This window comes from Besnoitia besnoiti, chromosome III, assembly GCF_002563875.1.
Source record: "Besnoitia besnoiti strain Bb-Ger1 chromosome III, whole genome shotgun sequence".
Lineage (NCBI taxonomy): Eukaryota > Apicomplexa > Conoidasida > Eucoccidiorida > Sarcocystidae > Besnoitia > Besnoitia besnoiti.
Genome location: NC_042358.1, coordinates 1,238,532 through 1,259,219, shown reverse-complemented (window position 1 = coordinate 1,259,219; position 20,688 = coordinate 1,238,532). Strand labels below are relative to the sequence as shown.

Here is a 20,688-nt window from a genome sequence, read left to right as displayed (position 1 = left end):
TGCATCGACCATGCCCGCAGACAGGACACTTCTCAGCTTTCTCCGATCACACCGAACGTAGATGTGCAAAACACGCCGATACAGAGGGAAAAGACACAAACACGGCAATCTTCTTCTGTGCGGCGGAGAGAATCATTCGCACGGCGCCGTGGAAAACTGGGCTTTGACCATGTCGTGCGCGGCACATCCAGTAACAGCTGTGCAGTAGACCGGGTGGGCAGAGGAACCGGGGAAAGATAGCTAGGCAAAAGCGGACTGCAAAAGACGCGACCTGCTAGACCAGTTTGTCGTTGAAAAGCCGGCGCGGACGACACGGGCGCTTGGCTGAAGAAAAACCAACAGAATCCAGAGCTGAAGCTCAAACGCGGGACAAATAAGCAGTCGTGACGACTGAGGAACAATGTGGCACGCTGTCCTGACGCTTACGTGTACAAGACGGGAAATCATTCGGCTACGCTCGCCAACCTCCGTCTCTGGCGCGCGAACACGCTTTATCGGCTTGGGAGCAGTGCGCAGGCGGGGGACCGTGAGGACTCGAGCCGCATAAGGCGTTCGTCAGATGTGCAAACAACGTGCCCGGTGCAGAAGGGTTTCTGAGTAGCAGCGCGATGGGAGGACAGCGTCGGATTTCTTGAGCTGGAGGGCAAACACTGAGATGAAAGCCGCTGCCTTGGTCCGGGTTTAGGGTTTAGGGTAGGAGAGACAGGATGTGCAGCATCTAGTCGTGGCACAAACACCGCAGTCGGCCGGGGGGTTGGGGGGGGGGGTTGGGAGGAAAGATTGGAGTGATGCTTCAGAGGAGTGCGTGATACAACGCGGCAAAAGAAGGAACCACACGCTACAAGACCGACAAGTGGACTGTGGCTCGGAGAAGCGAGAGAGACGAGATTTTCTTCGCTTCTACCCGGGGACCCGTATTCTTTGGCGAGAATACAAGGGTCGCAGAACCGCGGAGGCTGCGGTCAGGACGACGAAAATGTAGCAAGACATCTGCTGCTTAGTATCTACCACGACTTGGTCGCCCGCATTCGTCGGGCGGTTTTTCTTCGCCCAGTGTAAGGCCGTTTCTCTCCACTATGCAGGTGCTATGGAGCTTGCAGATTCACAACAGATTCTCTAGAGAAGACGCGGGATGTTGTTCTACGGAACTTCTGCTCTGCAAGAGGGCGATAGAGAAAATGGGAATGGCAAGACGATGCTCGACTCATAAGCGCTCGTGCCACAAGCACAACCTGTGACATGCCAACAATGCAGAACTAAAAAAATCGTACCCGGCTCCGCAGTGAACCCGCACGTCATGAAGCCTGCGGGGCTGTGTGTGAGCAAATAAAGGGAGGATACAGTGTTTAGTGGTGTCTTGGCTCTTCTAGCACCACAGCGTATGCCGCACCGCCGTTGAGTGGCGGCTCCCTTCGGCACGGATGCCAATGTAGGGCGGTTGGTTGCGCGTGGCCGACTCCAGTAACGAAACTACGTGTCCTGCTCAGACATAGTCTTGCTGGACTGTGGTGGGGTTCACTGGCGCGGCCTTCTCTCGTTGCCGCCATGCACTTTTCCCAAGGAGGAATGCATGCTGCGCGCTTCGAAGTTTCTCATGCCACAGGTATCGGTGAATGCTACATGCCTCCTCAGCATGAATTGGAAAGCAGATGCCTGAAAACGACAGCATGTATTCTGTCGCCGATTTTGCATGCTGCAGGATTCGGAGGAGAAACACGTCGGAGTTCATACACACAAATCATACGCTGAGCGTTGTCCCCAATAGACGCGATATGCGGAGGCTTGCCGCTGCACGGGAGGCAAGTCCATCGTACCAGCGGGAAGTCAAAGCCCTAACATTGCTTTTTTCTGTTGCCCCTATGAAGAGCATGGCATGTTGGGTGACAGAATCCCCAGGTAACCCCTCCACCTCCTCTCGCAGAGTGTCGTTCCGCCATTCCAGAACCGTCTGTGCCTGTACCGGCGGGCCACCACCTGCTGCATACCCGCATCTACCCCGAGCGAGGCGGAACAAATGAATCTTACACGGCGGGGGGTTTCCCGAGAGTCAAAACGGTGACGTACCGCTACCTTTTTACTTCTGGTTATATGAGTGAGCGTCAGTTACGCTATTCTCATGTTATACACGCCTGAGTGGACTCACGACGCGCAGATGGCCGATTAGATTGTGCCACTGCCACAGCAGTGGAGTAATGTGCTGCGACGTAGAAACAATCTACGTACCTTCGATCTGATCTAGATAAAGACCCCAATTCGGAAGCTCCCCTACCGCGCACAACTGCTGCCTGTCCGAAACCGCTCACGCTCGTCCCTGCGCACAGAGATGCTGTAAAAAATATCGGCGGACGCTCTATTTCGATCTCGCGGCGACAGAAGTGTGTGGGTATACAATCGGTCGTTGACGCCGACACAAGCACCGTCCTGCTTGGCTGTGGTGCTGTGATGATGCTGTGCATGGTCCTGTGCGTGTGCACGACACAGATACGGCAATATCGCTTTCAGGCGACCGCCACTTCGGGCGTGAAGCTCCTTGGAACCGCAGACAGGAACGCAAACCCAATTGTCACACAATGCTACATCTCGGTCAGTTCTAGCGAATGGCAGGAGCAACCTCTCCCGAATGCGGCAAGCCATTTGGCCTCAGATGCTGTGTAACTTAGAGAGCCAGCAAGTGCAAGAAGATGCGAATGCTTGCATGGGGGGAAAGTGACTGTGCGCCCCCGCCCGGCAATGACTGCCGTGAACAGTTCTATGCTGAACTTTCACGAATCATAATTGACGAATCGAAGCCGCCTCGTTTCGCGGTGCACAGCGTCGCGGAGGTGCTTGTCAACCGGCAACAAGTGCGCACGAGAATGGTGGACGACACCAGGAGCATGATACTGCTCGCACATACTGTACGCGTTGTGACGATGACCAGGTCTTCGGGGCATCGAGACGGCACGAAAGGAGACGGTGACACTGCCCACGCGTACAACACCACTGAGAGTACGGGACAGGGATGGCTGTCGCTGTATGCCGATGTTGTTGAAATGTTCCTGTCTGCAACTTGTTCATCGAACTAAGCGAGGCATTACACCCTCCGCTTCTCAATACTACTTGGGACCCAGATGACATAGATCCAAAAATTTGCTAGCCGTGCCGCCTGCTGGGATCCTTCTCTCCGACAGTGGCGCAGAGTGGTGACACCCAGGCACGAGCATTCCCTCGCGGCCTCTCCGCCACTCGATTCTTGCCGGGTTTGGGGTACGGAACAAACACACATTCAAAGCCTAAGCTTAGGGAGAGTTACCTGCCGGTGAGTTGGTTTCCGGCAGCTACTGGCGCTGGAGGTTCGGTACATAAACAGAGAAGCCGGCTCCAGGCGACCGAGGAATGCGGGCGTACAGAAAGCGTCGCTGGCAGTAGCCTGTTCCTGCAGGCCCGGCACGCGGCGCGGCCTTGCAGCCTGTTGGCCAACAGGGAAACGACTTTGACCGCCCCGCGCTAACCCCAGTTCTTGTCTGCGCATCAGCGGAACTTTGACCCCGTGCATACTGTTTTCATGCAACAGCTACACGCTCGGCAATGATCCGAGCACAGACCTGCACGCACCGAATTCCTACAGCTTCTGAAAGGTCGGGCTCGCGCCCACTCCTGGGGGATAGGGTTATGCGCGAACGACGCCGGCATTCGTCGCCTAAATACCAATGGCAGTGGCGGCAGTACTTGCCTCATATGCGCTACCTGACGTACTATGGACGGGACGGGAAAACGAAAAGGGACACCGGTAGAAGCCCGAAGGTCCGGCGGCCGCGATGACTCAACACTCAGCGTCAGGTTGCTGCGGTAGTTGCAGTCCAGATCTTCATGGTCACCTGCAAGTAAGTGATGGACGCTGGGGAGTTGTGTGTACAACCTTAGCGCAAAGTTGATCTCTCAGGCGAGGCAACGTGTTTTCTCTCTGTTGTCTCCGCCTGCATTTTGGCGGTGTGTAGCGGACAGTGACCCCGGGCGCGGGGCGGTTTTCTCCTCCCCGCTCGCCCCCCCGCCGGCGGCTACCCCTTGCGCCCCACGCCCCTCGCAGATCTAGAGAGTGGGATGGCGAGAGGCGGCGAGGAGAGCTGGCGGTCCACGTATTCATTGGCAGGTTGTTTACAGGGGGGGTAACAGCTGCATGGAGCTGAACTATGGCACGTGCATGCTCGGGAATTGGGAATCGGGAGCAACGCCGCATTGGTTTGCGAGAGAATCGAGGACATTCTTCGGGAGCGTGCTGCGCCACAATGGTCCTGGCATCGCTTCCTGCGAGTGGTCCGGTAGAGGAGCAACGCAAGGGGCCCCAAGTTGGCACTGCCATAGTCCTCCGTGCAGCACGACTTGCACATTTTCTCAAACTGCAGTGTGGATAAACGGACAGAAGAGCTGGGATCATTCCCTCGGGGCTTGTGAGCAGCCAGCATACCATATTGAACGCGGAACAACCGGGAGAACATCATGTACCCTTTTACGTGTGGTAGGTCTTCAGAAGTGGCATGCGCACCGCTCAAGCGGCTACACGATGTGGAGACAGAACTAGCTCCCTATAGACCGCCTTGCGCCAGCAAGTGTAGCGAAGACGCCCACATCTAACATTTCTTCCCAAATTCTTCCAGCATCTCTCGAACTGCCATCGTTTTTTTGCCGCGCTGCCAACTGCCGCCATGGAGTTTTCTTGGTTATCTCTGATGTGCCTCTTGGTGGCATCCGTCCGGCAGACGAGAGCGAGGGTTAGCAGCCGCACGGACGTGGCGGTGACGCCGTCTGCGGCCTCCGGTCTTGGCTGCGGCGGAGCCGCAGGTGTTGTCTTCGCCGCGCAGAGGGTGTCCGTCTTGAAGATTACGCCAGCTTTCCGTTCTCGGCGCGCTCCGCGAATCCCAACATCGCAGATCCCGCCGTTAAGCCTTCCATGAAGTCGTGTCTGCAATGGTGCAAGACAATGTGGGGCTGCACTCACGTAACGTATAAGGAGGCCTCCGGAACGCGCTCGCCAAAAGGAGGAACATACCGTTTCCACATCTCCCCGGGCGATGTAACTATGTCAACAACCTGCGACATGTATACAATCATGCAGTACGACCACGGATCCGAAGTCAAGACCGTGAAGCGTTTCTCCGCCGAAAGCGTGCAGGACTGCACGGAGCGCTGCTCTAAGACCCCTGATTGCACACACCTCACAGGTAACATCTCCTCCCGACTTTGCTTTCTGAAGACCACTAGGGCGGCTATGTACTATCGTCGTGGCGACCGGACGGCTTTTCCTTGCCTGTGGACTGACATGGAGTCAGTGGCTGCGGCTACCGTGAAAATATTCGATCCCAGCAAGGGGTACTGCCTCCTCAAATGCCAGTAGACGCCCTGGTGCCACAGCATGACATACTCTGAAGGCACCAAGATGTGTAGACTCCACAAAGAGCGAGGAACTCGTCGGGTGTCAAGTGGAGACGTTTTTGCCTGGAGGCCGTGCCCATCTATGGAAAGTATGCGGCAGATCCCCTCACTCGGCGTGGAGACATGCCGAACTCGCGTGGACTCTGCGCGTCCGGTGGCAGCCTCTTGCTGTTCGCGACTCGAAAGCCTCGCGGAATGCGAAAGGATGTGCGTGCGCCCAGAGATCTTTTGGAGCTGCAGGAAACCGCGGGGTAGACCCAGCGGAGTTTTAGAAGGGTTGTGCCCCTTTTTTTTCTTCGTAAGTGAGAGAGGAAGAGGCTGTGAAGGCGGACTGCCTGGCGCCAGCTAGTCCCGTTAAGCTCGATGCGTGCGACGGGGGCTTCGACTTGCAGTTGGAAAGGAGAGCAACGACGCCTGTCGCGCAGTGAAAACGGGTGCACGCCTGGCCAAAGCGGGCGACGTAGTCTCAGGTGTGCCCCGCCGGTCCTCAACCGCGTCGGCCGAGCACGGTGAGGCTGGGAGCAGACGCGCGAACAGAGTGCGCTGAAAAACGTGAGAGGCAGTGGTCCCTCACGCTTTTTACGGCAGATACCTATGTTGCGAGCGTCTGTATGAACGGGTGTTTTAGGAGGGGAGTCGACCCGCGTTGAGACGGGGTTTTCGCGGTAGCGATTGGAGAGCTGAAGAATATAAGAATATTCAGGGAATAGTCCGAGGGCGCGTTGTCGCGCCGCAGCGCATCTGGTTTTCATCGTTTCGCCGAGTGTCGGAGGCACTGTGGTGGCAGCGCCAACTTGCAGGCCGGCAAGCGCCGTATGTGCGGGCCACTGCCGGGCCAGCGGCTACAGCATTTTTCTTCTACAGCGCACTGGCTGACGGCTGCGCGTCCTTCCAGTAGGAGAGGTGGTGCGGAGCAACGTCAATCGCGGCGACCCCCTCAAGCGTGTAAATGCAGGTGATTGAGGTTGAACTCCAGTGTGGAAGGAAGGTCGATGGAGCCACGGCGGCGTCGCGATATGTCAGCGTCATTAACGGTCCCTCGGGTCGTGGTGCTGGAGCACAGACTCAGATTGAGTGCGCGCTGCGCCTCGAATCAGCCGTGCTTGTCACTCCAAATAAGGCTGTCAAGTTGGTGCACTATTAGGCTTGCGTGACGCAAGCGATCGACGTCGCCGTCCCCTTTTCGGCCGGAGCTACGGCAGGGAGTCGTCGCACATCCGGGCAGATCTCCTATTTTCATCGGTGCTCGAGTGTGGGACTGCCGCAGAAGGGTTCCTACAATCTCTCCAAACGCCTGCGCCGCCAGGGTCTTTCCGCCATCTCAAGCCTCTGGAGTCGCGCTCTGGCGGCTGACTGCCATGCTACGCGTGCGGCCGCGCGCGCTCAGGAGGACCATCGGAGTAGAAGGGTTGGAGGATTTTGTCACTGCGGTGCAACGCTGTCCCAGGGAGAGCAGCAGGTGCACCGCTGGCCCTTTTGCGGAGAGTCCCGGTGAAACCACGCGACAGCCCTGACCCTGGTACGCAGGTTCCTCAGCACTTTCACTTCTGCTGCAGCCCGCTGGTTCTGCGCGACAAGCGTGTCGCGTTTCAGTAGCCTTGCTAGATTTCACTGCCTGCCCGCAGTGCAGTCGCAGATGGCGCACGACAATCCTACACTCAGCAGCGACCGTGCGCGCCCTCCCACCGAGATAACCTGCAGCACCGCAGCAGTGTGCTGCGCTGTTCGCGCAGTACTTTGTAGTTTCAGACAGTATCGCATTATCTTTGGGACAGCCCGGACACCACCGTGTTTCCAGCTGCCAGGGGAGTGCGCAGCGCTTTCGCTGACCCCTTGGCGGTTGCGGGATCCTCGCTTCATGTGTCTGACAACGCCGAGCCAGGGGGACGGCTCACACGCGAAAATGCGAAGAAACAGTTAGGGGTGTCGGCCTCCTGGGGACAAGCTTGCTTCTCGGCAATGGAGACCCCGTCTGCCTGCCGCGCCACTCCACCGTTCCGCGCCTGTGCATGCAACCCTAACGTAGTCCGGGAGCGCACAAATGGACTCTTCAGTAGACTCGTCACGCGGTTTGTTCTAAATCCAGTGACACGCTGACGGTACCTCAACCACACCGGGTTCAAGCAAAGACATTCTCCTTAGGATAGAGATGATGCGCGGAGGCCTATTGTCCAGTTGGGTGATGCAATGGGCTGAACACGGTACAGCAAGCGCATGCTCTGCATGCCTTAGCTCTTTTAGATCTTCTGGGGCGAAACGCCGCAATCGTCCACCATGGAACGTCGTCTCGGGGTAGCTTGCCATCCGTGGCGTCTCAGTTGGGCCATTCTCGCGAAGAAACAGTCGGCGCAGGCGAAGCTGGACTCTGGCGACTCGCTAACATTTATTCAAGCGGCCTCGCCTGCTCAACGTGCGGTTGTTGTGCATGCCTTTTCTTGACGCTGCTTACCCAAACCAGAGTACTTAACACTCGACTAGGGATCGGCACTCTCCGTGTCTCATTCTGAAGAGTGCTTTCAAGCGCGCTTTTTTTCACTGGCGTTTTTTCCCTCGGCCCGATCGTCTCTGTCTCCTGCCAGCCCCGGCACCGTCCGGGGGTCCCCACCTTAAACGACTCTTTTGGTCATTTGGTACCTCAAAGGGGACGCTGAAGAACAGAGCCCTTCAGTGAGAAGGGCCGCACGGCTGTGACGCATCATGTCGAGTCGGCGACGCCGACACCCAGGCAATCGGGCTGCCGACGCGTCGAGCGCTCTATCGCCGGCCAGCAGGGCTTCCGCCCAGATCGACGCACGTGAACTTTTGCGCCGCTGACGTGTCGCCGTTTCGGCCTCCCTTCGCCTTCGCCTCGCCTTGTCTTCGCTACGTGGGACGCGGCCTAGCCGACAGCGCTGGAAGCCACTCGGGCTGTGCCCCTGTCGTCGCCCTTTCCCGCGCTGAACTCAGGATCCACAGAGGGGAAGGGTTGCCAACCCGCGCCCTCAAGTGCACCGCTTTTGCCTGCCTAATGTACATATGGCAGAAACGTGGCGCAGACAGGCGTGAGGTACGTCAACGGCTGCTGACACCAGCCTCAGCGGTGGCGGCGCGCAAAGGCATCGCACACCTCACAACACAACACGCTGCGCGTCCGCGTGGGACGGCCTTCCGTTTCTTTCCCTTACGTTCACATTTTCTCGCAGTCCGCTGGCGTCGTATTTCCCATGGCGCATATAATTTTTGTTCCTGCACCTCGCGCGCCACTCGTGGTACGCTCGCCCTTTGGCCTTCGCACTTCGCGTGCGGACTGCTGTCCCCCGCGCTCGCCGCAGCCTTTTCCAGAACCCTCGTCGGGGGAGGCGCTCTCTCGTGCGGCGTGCAGCTTCTCTTCGTCCCGACTTGTTCGCAGGGCCGCTGCTTCTCTTCCCCGCGGCCGGCTGCCTGTTTTAGGAGGCGTGGTCCCCTCCAGGTTCGCTGCCGGTCTCGTCAGGAGCCCAATTCCGTGTGAAGTTCGCGACTCTAGCAGGATGTGTGCTCGTGGCGGGGCGACGGTGTCTGCGTGCCGCCTGCCTGGCACGGGGTTCCTCTCTCCCTCATTCCTGCCTCGAGACGTCCCGCTCGCGGCGGCAACCCAGCGAACGGGCTCGAGTTCGATCACCAGCACCGTGCGCGCCTCCGTCGCCACGCATCGAAAGCACAATGGTCTCGAAGACTGTTTTCCGTGCCTCGCGTCTTTGCGTCGGCGCGTCTCTAGCAGGGGGGGCGAAGGCCGCTCGTGCCTCCTTTTCCCTTCGCTGTGCGACGCCTCAGCCGCTGACGGCGACGACAGAGGCGGCTGCCGGTCTCACATCGGACGCACGGCCGCCTGCAGTCGCCGGAGAGGACAAAGGCGCTTCGGTGCATTCATCTCGACCAGCGGAGGGGCAGACCCGCAGCCGAACCTCTGGCGCGTGCATGCATGCGGAGGGAGGGGCTTGCCGCCTTCTCTCTGGAGGCTCGAGGCGAGGCTGAGCGGCGTGGGCTGGACTGCCGCCGGCGCGCGCGAACTCGTGCGTGGCGCCGGACGCGCGCCGGTATCGAGGGCTCCCGAGGGCGCGCGGTTCTTCTCCACGTTTAAGGGAGCTGCTGGTCACCAGAGAAGCATGAAAGACCGCGTGTCGCGGCCGAGCCGCGCGGGCTTGGAGGCCCGCCCCAAGGGCTGCCTGAAGGCCCTTGGAGAACGCGAGCAACTGGACCTCGCGCTCGAGGACGAGGCTTCGTTTCAGGAGCTGCGGGACATGTGGCTCACGGACAGGGGCAAGCGGCACGTAGGAGACGGGGAGTATGCGGCCCCCAAAGGACGCGAACATGCGAAGAACGGCGAGCGCGATGTCCGAATTTCTCAGATGGCGGCCGTCGGCGACGACGGCGGCTGGCTCGAAGACGAGAGCCCTGCCTCTGCGGTGGGGCACGACTGGTTGGCTCGCCGACGGAGAAGCGCGTGCCACGCGTGTGGAAGCCACGAGCAAGCGGACGCGGTCCCTGGTATGGCGCCTCCTCCCCGTCTTCAAGTTATTGCCCGACTTCGGCGGCTTATCGACGAAGCCCCGCACCGCCTGGCGTCTCTGCCGCCGTCTTCCGCTTCTTCGCTGTGCACGCAGACCTCGACGGGCGGCGCGACCCCGGACCCCTTTGGACACGCGGACGAGGAGTTGCTCTTGTCGGGGGAGCTAGGAGCGTGGCGGTGCGAGTGGACGGAGACGAACGACTTGGTATGCCAGTTCGCAACGCGAATGACCGCGAAAGAAATCCTAGGCCTGCTCGCCCTGTATACGAAGTTGAAAGCCTTGAAGCCACCAGAAGCCTCGTTGCCGCCAGCAGCGCTGCAGAACTTGTTCGACTCGAAGCGGGCTCTGTATGCGCTCACGCAAGCGCTGCTGCGCAACGCTTCGCCCTCGACCAGTCCAGTCGGCGGGGCGACGACCAAGGCAGCACCCGCTGCGCTCGAAAGCTTGACGTCCACGCAGCTGGTCATGGTGCTGCGCCATCTCGTGGTCTTGGAATTCCATCATCAGCTGCTTCTCCTCCATATTTTCCACCTCCTTCCTCGTCGCCTTCTTCTTCTCGCCCAGGAGGCGAGAGAGCACGACGCCCGCCAGAGGGGGCTCCTGCGCCCCGCTTTCCCCGACCTCAGTTTCGCGGGAACGCGGCCAGAGGGCGACCCTTCGGGCAGGGACGAAGACAAGGATTCGGCGAATAAACAACAAAACCAAATTCGACAGCTTGCGTCGTTCATTCCCTGGCAGAGGCCCGTGTCATTCTCGCTTTACGGCAGCCCGCCTTCGGGCTCTGCCTCGACAGATCCGGCTGCCGCTTCTTCGCAGTCTCCGCCTATCGAAGACCCCTCCAACTGTCCGCCTTCACAGCGGAAGGAAGCTCTGCACATGGTCGCGCTCACGTTTCTTGGCGGGAGCGTTGCTGAACTCGCTCGCACTTGCCCGTCCCTCTCCTTCTGGAACAACGAAAACACGCGGACGCTCGTGGCGATCATCGAGCAGCTGACAATCCTCAACATCGACGAGACCTCGCCGGTCCAGCTCACTGTGCTGGTAACGCACGCACAGACGCCCAGGGGCAGTGGATGGCCAACCGCGATGCGGTGGGACGTGCTCCAGGACCCCGCGCGTGCCATCGTTCGCTTCCATGCGTCGAGTTACGCAGCCAGGCCTGCCCCCCCTGAAGGCCCGCTTGGACGAGCTCCTCACGCTCTCGGCACACTCCAGCTTTAGACCCCTTCAGACTCCTGTGTCGGCATCCGCAACTGCGCTAGCCACGGCTGCGGAGCGGACAGCGTTCGCTGACTGTCGCTGCGCGCATGCCTCCGTCACAGAGACGCGTTTTGCGCGGGAGCGGCCTGCGCGCGTCTTCAGGCGGAACTCGACATCTTCGTGCTTTGCACTTGTTCCCTCTCCTCTTGCGTGGCTGGCTCGAACTCACCTGCGTAGACACCTCTGTGGCATCTCGGCAGCTCGAAAAGGGAAACAGCTCTCACGCCTAGTCGCGGTCGTCAGTCCGCAACGCGTTTCCCTCCGCGCGCCGAACCGCTTCCCGCGTCTGTTTCTGTTTCCTGCTGGTTCTCGTTGTCTCCAGTACGGTCTCCTTTTCGTCTCACCCTCTGATTCTGTCCGTTAAGAGTTTAGGGATTGCTCGCGCGCATTGGTCTGGTTTGTAGTCGTTTCTGGTTCCTCGCTCTCTCCGCTGTTCTCTGCTTCGTTGTGTCCTCGCAGAACGCTGACGCGGCGCGGGCGCACGTGAGGTTCCTCGCCTGTTGGATCGCAGCTTCGTCTTTCCTCTGGCGTTGCCGTGTGCGCAGGCGACGTCGGTCTGCGGTCTCCACACCGCGTCGATTCGGTTTCTCAACGTGCTGGCGCGGCGCGCGTCCACGTTCTTGAACGACTTTACCTTTTCTCAGTTGACGCTGGTCGCCAACGCTCTCGCGCGGCTGCACTTTGCACACGGGGGCCTCGTCAAGAAAGTCGAAATGATGACAGCGAGCGCGCTGCGGCAGCGGCAGCCCGAAGGCGCGCCGTTCGCGCTCGCTTCTGACCGGCGCAGCGACAGCCTGGGCCTGCAGACCGGGGCGGGGCGCTTGCCGGCGGTCCGAGCCAAGATCGTCACGGGTCAAAGGGAGCTCGGCGAGCCCGAAGAGGGTGGCGCTCTGGCACCAGCCTCGCCCGCTTCCGTGTCTTCGTCTCCCGCGTGCTTTGCAGACCTCCTCGCGGAGTGCGATCCGCAGGGGTTGCGCTCGCTGTGGTACCGCATCGCGCTTCGCGCCTCCACAGCGCTGCCGAAGACTGTGTGGAGGCAGCAGGAGTTTCTCGACTCCAGTGGCACGTGGATCGACGCGAATGAGATGCTCGCTTTGGAGCGCGCAGAAGCTGCGGCGCCTTCTTCCGCCGCGTCTGCAGACTCGCCCGCTGGAGGGGCGAGTGCGGTAGCCCCCGCGGGGGGACAGTCGCAGGCGGACGCGCTTGGCAGCGGACGGGGAGGCCGGTTTTTGCCGGCAAGCTGCCTGGACTTGTTCAAGTCGGCGGAGATCAGTTACGACTTAGCCACTAGCTCGGACGTCGTCGCGTACTTTGATCCAGCGGTGCGAGGCGGCACTTGGAAGCGGCTCTTCTTCCCCTCTTCGGCGTCGCTCACTGCGCCACCTGGCTTGCCAGGCCCTCCTCAGCGAACGCAGCTGCACGCAGCGGGCGGTGACGCGGAGCGGAGGCAGACAACAGAGCGCGAGGCAGGCGACCGCGAGGGAGGCGAGGAGGAGCTGGTAGAGCGGCCGCCGCGGGAAGGAGGACGCGCGAGGACGGGCCCTGAGGCCGCGGTGAAGAACACTTGCGGCGACCAAGGCGAGGCGGGGCTGCGAAGGTCCAGGAGAGAGAGCGCAGGTGTCGAGGACTCGAAAGACGAACTCGAGGAGACGTTTTCTCTGGCGCAGCTTCCTCCGCCCCCCTCGCGTCCGGCTTACGGAGACGAGGCAGGTGAAGGCGTCCGCTCTTTCAAGCCGCTGCGCAACGACGAGATTCGCCAGCTCGTTAACCTCCTCAACTCGTTTGCGCGGGTGGTCGCCGCCGAACTGGTGCCTCTCGATGACCGCGACATCACAGGCGAACTGACGGACACGCTGGCCCCCTGGGCGACGCGAAAGAACACTTCCAAGTCTGCAGCGAGTCGTCCCGACGACGACCTCTCGGCCGGTCTGCGCCGCGGCGCCGAGCGTGAGGGCGTCGCTTCCTCTGCATCTGCGTCGGCTTCCGCCTCCGCAGCTTCTGCCTCTGCGGCTTCCCCCGGTTCGTCTCCTTCCAGCGACCTTGAGCACGATGTCGTGGACTGGTCGAACGTGCGGAAAGTGTGTGCGGCGATGGTAAACGCCGGGGTCGACACAGGAGCTGCGCAAGTGGACAATCCCGTTTTTCTGCTCTTCACTCGCGCAATCGCTGAACTCATCGCCAGACAGGAGCATATGACCCCGCAGGGGATCACGAGCTTCATGAACGCCTACAGCAAAGTCAGGCTCAAGGGGTGAGCCACGCCCGCTTGAGCGAGCAGTTGAGACCGTGCCTTTCTGCCGTGCATCGGGGTCTACCTGTTTCAGCAACGCGTTCAGACAAAGTCCACCGCATCTCGCGTGGACATGGGAGATACGGCAGATATTCAGGTTTACGGCGGAGTATGACTGCCGCGAACGTGCCGGTCGCCTTCCTCTGCTGGGGGTGACTCAACAGAGTCACCCCCCTGCCTCCCGCAGACTGGGGCCATGCATTTGCATTCTTGTAGTCGTCCGTCGAGCGTGATCGGCTTCGGAGCGCCGTCATGGTCTCCTGTCTTCCCGTGTGATCATGCGGCATCTTGACAGGCACGGGCGTTTCTTCTTTCAGCTGAAACCCCGCATTCTGAAGCTGCTTCCTGAGTTCGAGTCTCACCAAATCAGCATGGCGCTGAATGCATTCTCTTGTAAGTGCCCAACCAGATCTTCTCGCAGTCCATCTTCTGTCGGATGCCTCAGCAGGACCTCGTGATGATCGCATGTGAGACACGAACGCTGTGACTACGTGTGATACCTCCAGTCCGGTGGGGGTCGTCAAGGCGTGCGCAGTAGGCCTGTGCATAGGTTTCTTTGTGAGCGCAGTGCCTCGACGTGCCGGAACGGCCTAAGTTAGCACTTCGTGAGACGCCGTGGAGTCTCTGCTTTCGCGAACTCAGCTGCTGCTATCCCGAGTAGCAAAGACGCATTCGTAGTGGGCCCTGCGGCATTCCTGCACGGGTCTGAAAGCGGGCCTCTGAATCCACGCGCATCCGCGGGGAGTTCGCGGCTTCGCACGGCTCGCCCCTGCTTTCTTTTTCGGATTTCCCGTGCTGGTTACCCAGCCTTTCCGGCGCGAAAGAGCATTCCATCTGATGCCACGCCGCCTAAGCCTTCGCACTTCGCAAAGCGGGGCGCGAGGGGGAGCCATGAAGGGCGGGAAGGCCTCCTCGTGAGCACTGGCGTCCGTCGCGTGTCTCTGTCGCCGGTGGTTTTCAGACTTTCGCTTCGATGACAGAGAGGTTGTCCGGGGCCTCGTCAATGAGTTCATGCATCGCCGTCATCAAGGTGCCTCGAGTAAGCACACGTGTTCCAGTCTTGCGTTTACGTCGCCCGCTCAGCGCCAGGCTTCCACACCCGCGAGACTGTAAACACGCGAAGGCCCTTCACCTCACATACTCAACGCTGACGCCTATATATACGTAAATAGATGTGCACGCCTCTCGATGGATGTCACCTGCCCGGAACTCCTGAAAGGCATATCCACAGCGAAGCGACACTATGGATACCGGTGGTTGCTCCGGGGTAAATACAGTTCAACGTCCGATGTGGAAACCGAGCCTTCGAGGTCGACTAGACCCGGAGTTGTCCTGTGCGGGGTTGCCTCGAGGCTCGCCGACGCTAGCGGCTTGGAAGGGGCAGAGTAGCGTGAAGGACGCGAAGAGCTCCGTCTTTTTCTCGTCCGGACGGTCGCTGTCTTGTGCCCTGTGTTTGTGGCGACTTCTCCAGGTATCGCCGTCTCCAGTGTCATTCTCTCGCTGGCTGCGTTGGGTGTGCGAGAGGAGTCTGTTATCCGGTGAGGCGTTCTAGATACCGGCACAAAGGAGGTGAAGCACGCGTCATTTACCAAGCAAAGTCTTTCTGCTAGGTGCGACACTCCGCGTCATGGTATGAATTGCGCCTTTTGCAGCGACGAGCAAGCATAAACATGCTATTGCATGGGTGGCCTCTGCATGTCTCTCTGTATATACCTACATACGCCGTTGTGCAGAGCAGCGCATAAACTGGTGTGTAGAACGCCGCGTAGGCCGGCGGGTGCGTGGTCGCGGTGGAGGTCTTCGCAAGCATGCATGCGTCTGTCTGGGCGGCGCTGTATGCGTGCCGGCTCCATCCGCTGTAGCAGCGGGATTCCCAGCCGGGGCGTTGCCGTCCGGAAGGCGTAGGCGGGGGCGAGAAGTGGGTGTGAGGCCGTTTGATTCTGCCCTGTTTCCTTCCTCAGGGTCATGACTGAGACCAACTGGATAACGAACGCGCTGCTGTTCGACAGCCTTTCCTCGCAAGGTGCGTCTCGAGGCGTTGCGAAGACGAGGCGTGCGCGGCCTCTCCTGCGTCCCAAGCAGTTCAGTACGCGGGAGGGTGCATGCGGGCGGCGTGGGGATAGAGGTCAGTGTTTCGCTTGGTACGGAGTCCACTTCTGCCGGTTTGGCGGTCGTTTCTGGTTTCCGTTTTTCGCAGGATTGACGACGCTGCTCTTCTCGCTCGTCTGTCAGGACGCAGTCTACGAAGCGTCGGTTGGTTCAGCAGGCCTGCTGAACAAGGTCTTGACGCGCCTGTACGAGTCTCCCTTGAAGCGCCACGGCGAAGCGATGTTAACGACGTGCGCACGGGCGATTTTTCCGTGCTCGGCGCTGACGATTCAGGACCACCTGCGTGCCGTCGAGAACGCGCGCAAGCACCGTCTCACAGGAGTGGACATGAGCTCCTACATCCGTCCCGAGTTCGCAAAAAAGTGGATCGCTACAGGCACTCAGAAAGCCGGCGGTAAAACCCTCGCCTGGGCGGTGCGGCCTCCGCCGGAGGTCCTCCAGACGCCCCCCAAAGAGTGGTCGACGGGCCTCAAGTTCTTGGTAAGAGAAGACGGGCGCGGGAGCAGACGTGAGCACTTGGACGGAAAGAAGGCAGTGCATCAGAGACTAGGCAGAAAGGGCACGGCAGACACTGCAGCAAGAGGCCGAAAGACTCAGCTTCGAGGCCGGTGGCGGCGACGGTGGGCGCGCAGGGAAGACGGGGCACGGCGGGTTTTCTGCCGCGACGCTCAAAGAGCCGGAACGAGAGCGGAAACGCCGAGCCGCAAGCAGACACATCGCGACGCAGAAGGGCTTGTCTGGGTTACAGGGTGCGCGAGCAGCCAGAGGCGGCGAAGGCCGCAATGAAAAAGAAATGAAAAAAAAGGGCATGCACACAAGCCCGAGCCGCTTGCATGCCTCTGAAGGAGGGTTAATCTCTCCGATCTGAGCGAGATGCGTGATTGTCACATCGTGAAGATTTTAACTTTGTTCCAGTACGCCCAGCTGCTATACAAAATTTTCCTGGAAGAGAAAGCATGGCTGGAATTCGTCGAACACCAGCGTGTATCTTCCGCTCTCTTGCTTTGCGGCGGATGACGAGTGGAGGGCTGTGTCCGCTATCGTATGTCACGCCGCGATATACGATAGCTGCGCCCATGGTTTCTTCTGCATGCTTCTCGCTTCTCTGCTCGCCGCCCTCAGGCTGACCAACTGTTCAACAAAGGCCGCACAACTGCCCGAGCCAAGATCGTGCCCTCCGGTAGGAGAAGGAGGGATAGAGGCCCTGCGTAGAGAGAGAAAAGTGCTTTTCTGTCTGACACGGTCAATTACGCCCTCATCCACTCTTCCAGAAGCTCCTTCACTCAAGGACTCGCCTGCTGGAAGACGGAAAAAACATTTGGAAAAACAGAGGCAGAGAGACTGCGAGAGTCACATGGCGTCGCTTTCGTCAGTCTCTCTGAGTGATGGGCTGCACTGCTTGTCCTTGTTTTTTATCGCCAGGACTTCACTTCCAAGTAGCAGCTGTCGCGCATCTGCTCGGCTACCGCGTCCTCAATGAAATCTCCGTCTGTAAGCCCTCTGTTTCAAAACCTACACAAATATGCACAGATGCGTTTAACGTGTGATTTGCGGACATCTGTCTAGACTTTTGCACATTTGCGGACATCTGCATAGACGTTTGTTTCGTTCATCTGCATGTGCATTGTTGTCTGCTTATGTTGTGGTAATTGCCCCCGCCGCTTGCACGAGTCCACTATTCAAATGAATGCGTATATACGCATGCGTGTTCCTACGAATGTCATTTTAGACATCTGGCCTGAAGCAAAGCCAGGATGTGCTACAGTTTTCGGGGCGTGTGTACGAGTCAAAACTCGTGCAAGTGCTCATGCGTAGCATATTTCATGGGCGTTTCCACCTCCTTAAAGTTCCACAAAAAGAAATAAGTAAATGTAATTTAAAATCAAATTCTTTTTGTAATTCAAATATAGATATTTGTAAAACAGTTAAAACTACATTCAATTATTTTTATTATATAATTAAAAAATAAAATGATATGTTTAAATCTTTTGGAAACACGCATCTGTAAACTTATGTGTAGATATCTATGCATATATGTTAGATTGGCATGAGGTGCACTTCAAGGGGAGGAACAGACCGAGGACACAGGACATCTCGCTTGCGGGGGCGGCTTCCTCGTGTGTTGTGGGTTCTTGCTTAGTTCCGTACTCGATCGACATTGTCGTTTTGCCGGACGCCGACGCCCTTGACTTTCTGGACGTCTCCCGAAAGAAGACCATTCACGCAAGGGCGCACCAGCAAGATGGCGTAGCCGAACGTTGTGTGGGCGCCTATGACATGCAACAGACCGAGGAGCTCCATCGCCTAACAAGGTGCGCCCGTGAGCAGAGCCAGACGTGGAGGGTGGACATATGAGGTGGGAGCTGTGTCATTATGGTGCCGGCGGATGTCCTTGCCGGGCTACGACTCAGACAGAGTCTGCTTGCGCATGCTGCGGTACTACAGGCTCGATTTTTCTTTCTGTCTCTCTCGCCGATTTGCTTCTCCCGTAGCCTTTCAGCTCTGCCATGCGTGGGAGTCATTCCCGAATTTGGAGGGAGGGGGGGGGGTTGGGGGGTTTCGCGAACCCCATACTGGTTGTCCACTGCTTGATCTTTCAGCATGCATGACATTTTGCAGCAGAGTAAGCATGCAACCTACTCCAGCTAGCTGTCCGAAAGGCGCTCCTCAGATGAAACGCCTCTCCGATGTGTCTTTTTTTCTAGACTAGGTGTGCAGAGCGACGGAGCATCAACGCGCATGAACCAGGTCATGAAATTTCGGTTCAGAGGCTACGGCAAAGGCAGTCATGAGTAGCTGTGGGTCCTAAGGCATTTTCTCCGCGACTTGGCTGAGAGAGGAGGATTGAAAACAGCGAAAACTTGGAGCTTTGGGGAATGTACCCTCTCGACTGCTCTCGCTCACGTAGAAGAGAGGAGATTGATGGGGAAAGGGGGGGGGGGGGGGTGAGTGATGGTGCGTGCGACAGAGTGAAGGACGTTTCGGTTGTTGGTGATGGTACAGGGGACTACGCACGTCGCAGCCGTCAGAGCGTTCCTTTTCTAGGGATCCTTTGCGCTAAGGAGTTCGTCTTGACGAAGGGGACGAGGGAGGAAACAAAGATGCTGCGTCGCTCTCGTCTACATACGGAGTCCTCAGTTTTCTGTCTTGAGCACGGGTGCCCGGACCGCTTGGGGCTGTCAGCGAATGCTGTCCGTTTATTTCTTCACCTGGTGGCTCTCGTGTTCTGTCCCTAATTACTCGTGGACAGCGCGGTCCTCTGTGCGAGCCGCTTGTTCGGGAGGCGCTCTTAGTTTTTCTCCCTTGTCACTGCGAGCTTCCTCGCGTTGCGTGCGTAAAGAGGTTTGCCGTCCTATCTGAGCTGGTTTCCTCCTTAGCACAGGCGTTATTTGGTCTCGCCTGCATTGTCGGCTCAGCGCCTTCACAGTCGGTGAGCAGAGGGTTTCCGCGTGGCCGCAGACGCGTCGCCGAGCCCTTGCATATGGTAGAGGCTTACATCCAGCATTTCTCCTTTCTTCTTGCTTTCGCAGCACCTGGTCCCTCGACCTCTTAAGTCAAGCACTGTCGTAGCTCCTTCTCTTTGCTTCACCCACCTTTCTTGCGCCTTCACCTTCTCCCGCGTTGGGAAGTCGCCCACGAGCAGCGGAGAAGCCCTTGCATTGCGTCGGTCGCTTCAACCGACTTCACGAACTCTATCAGCTATTTGCGGAGCGGGACCCGCAGCATCCCGCGATTCATCAGCGATTTGCACAGCAAATGCGGCGCGTAGCTAGCAAGCAACTCTATCACGCTTAATCACCACATTCGCAGGAGTCTCGAAGGCGACGACACAGGTGGCGTCTCTTACGTCGGCCCGCTTGTGCTGAGAAGACCAAAATTCTCTGCCGGGCGAGCCATTCAAATGCCCTTCAGTGCTCTGTGGGAAAGCTGCCCTGGCGGGACCCAAATGAGTGCTCGGCACCTGCCTTGAGGACAAAGCTAGACAAGAGAAGCTACAGCTACTGTCTCTCAACGAGAATTCTCTGCGGTGCGAAGATCCATCGCGTCCGCATCTCATGTGAGGCAAAACTGGCTGCTGCTCCCGGCTTTGCGGGGACAGAACGCCACACATTTGTCGTCGTAGCTTTCTGTTGCATCTTAGTAATATTCCTCCGTAGGCACCCATTGACGACCGCCGATACACTAACACAGGGACCTTGTGCCACGGTAGCCGTCTCCACCAGCGTTGTTCGCGATGAAAGGAACTATGGGCGAGACCGAATCACCGAATCTCAGTGTGTCTGCATACACGGGTACCCCTCATTGGAGGGGATAATACTATTTCTGCCACGCCCTATTTCGCACCAGGAGGCGGGCGTGTACTAACTGCATTCAGATGGACGGCGTGTGTCAGAAACACACGGTTGGATAGGAGTCGAGAGCAGAGCTGCGTTTTAGCCATCTTAGATCAGGGCTGTATTTAATGCTCGAAAAACCGTGATAGGTAGCGCTGCCAGTAGGGCGCACACGAGGAGGCATATGTCTCAGAGCCGGAAATAGCAGCGAACCAACAGTGGGTCAGTGGCAAACCACCCGCCACCCGGTCCGGATTGCTTTTTACGCCCGCAAGAGTGCTGCATTCTGCTTTTGCAAACTTGACCCAGAGCCGCCACGTAACGGTTTTTGCGCGCTGCTGCATATGAGCCCAAATGGTGTGAAGACGGGATGCATCTCCTCCGGCGCCAAGCGCGCAGCGATTCTACTACATACAGTTTTTCGCTGTACCTTTGTTAGCTGTGCCTATGCATCCTCCATCCCAGCAACCCCGTCCCCCTCGCAGCCCCTCCCTTCCCACCGCCTACGCCCGCCCGCCAGCGGGCCCATCATACATCTTCCAGTCCCCCGGTGCCACACACTCTCGAGCTGTACGAGGTCATCTCCCACCAGGCGACCCCCCCCCCCCCTTGGCGGGTCGCCTGGTTCCGGTGGTGGCCCAACAGGATGCACAATCGAGCTGTCGATGAAGGAACCTGGTCAGCATCTTTTGTCATTGTTCAAGTCGCTTCTAAATTCCTTTCGTGTTTTCCCGTTTTTAACGCGTTTCACGTAATCGGC

General features: G+C 58.7%; 1 protein-coding gene across 1 annotated transcript; it reads left to right on the top strand.

The window, feature by feature from the left end:
* Nucleotides 1–8,612: 8,612 nt before the first annotated feature.
* Nucleotides 8,613–18,390, top strand: BESB_044930 (uncharacterized protein; the record flags this gene model as incomplete). Its single annotated transcript, XM_029362944.1, has 13 exons — nt 8,613–10,976; nt 11,741–11,959; nt 12,002–12,626; nt 12,813–13,446; nt 13,781–13,878; nt 14,447–14,524; nt 14,957–15,023; nt 15,447–15,508; nt 15,683–16,074; nt 16,717–16,774; nt 17,017–17,085; nt 17,735–17,906; nt 18,300–18,390. 13 exons carry the CDS (start codon nt 8,613–8,615, stop codon nt 18,388–18,390), a joined length of 4,929 nt encoding a protein of 1,642 aa, XP_029220310.1.
* Nucleotides 18,391–20,688: the final 2,298 nt, after the last annotated feature.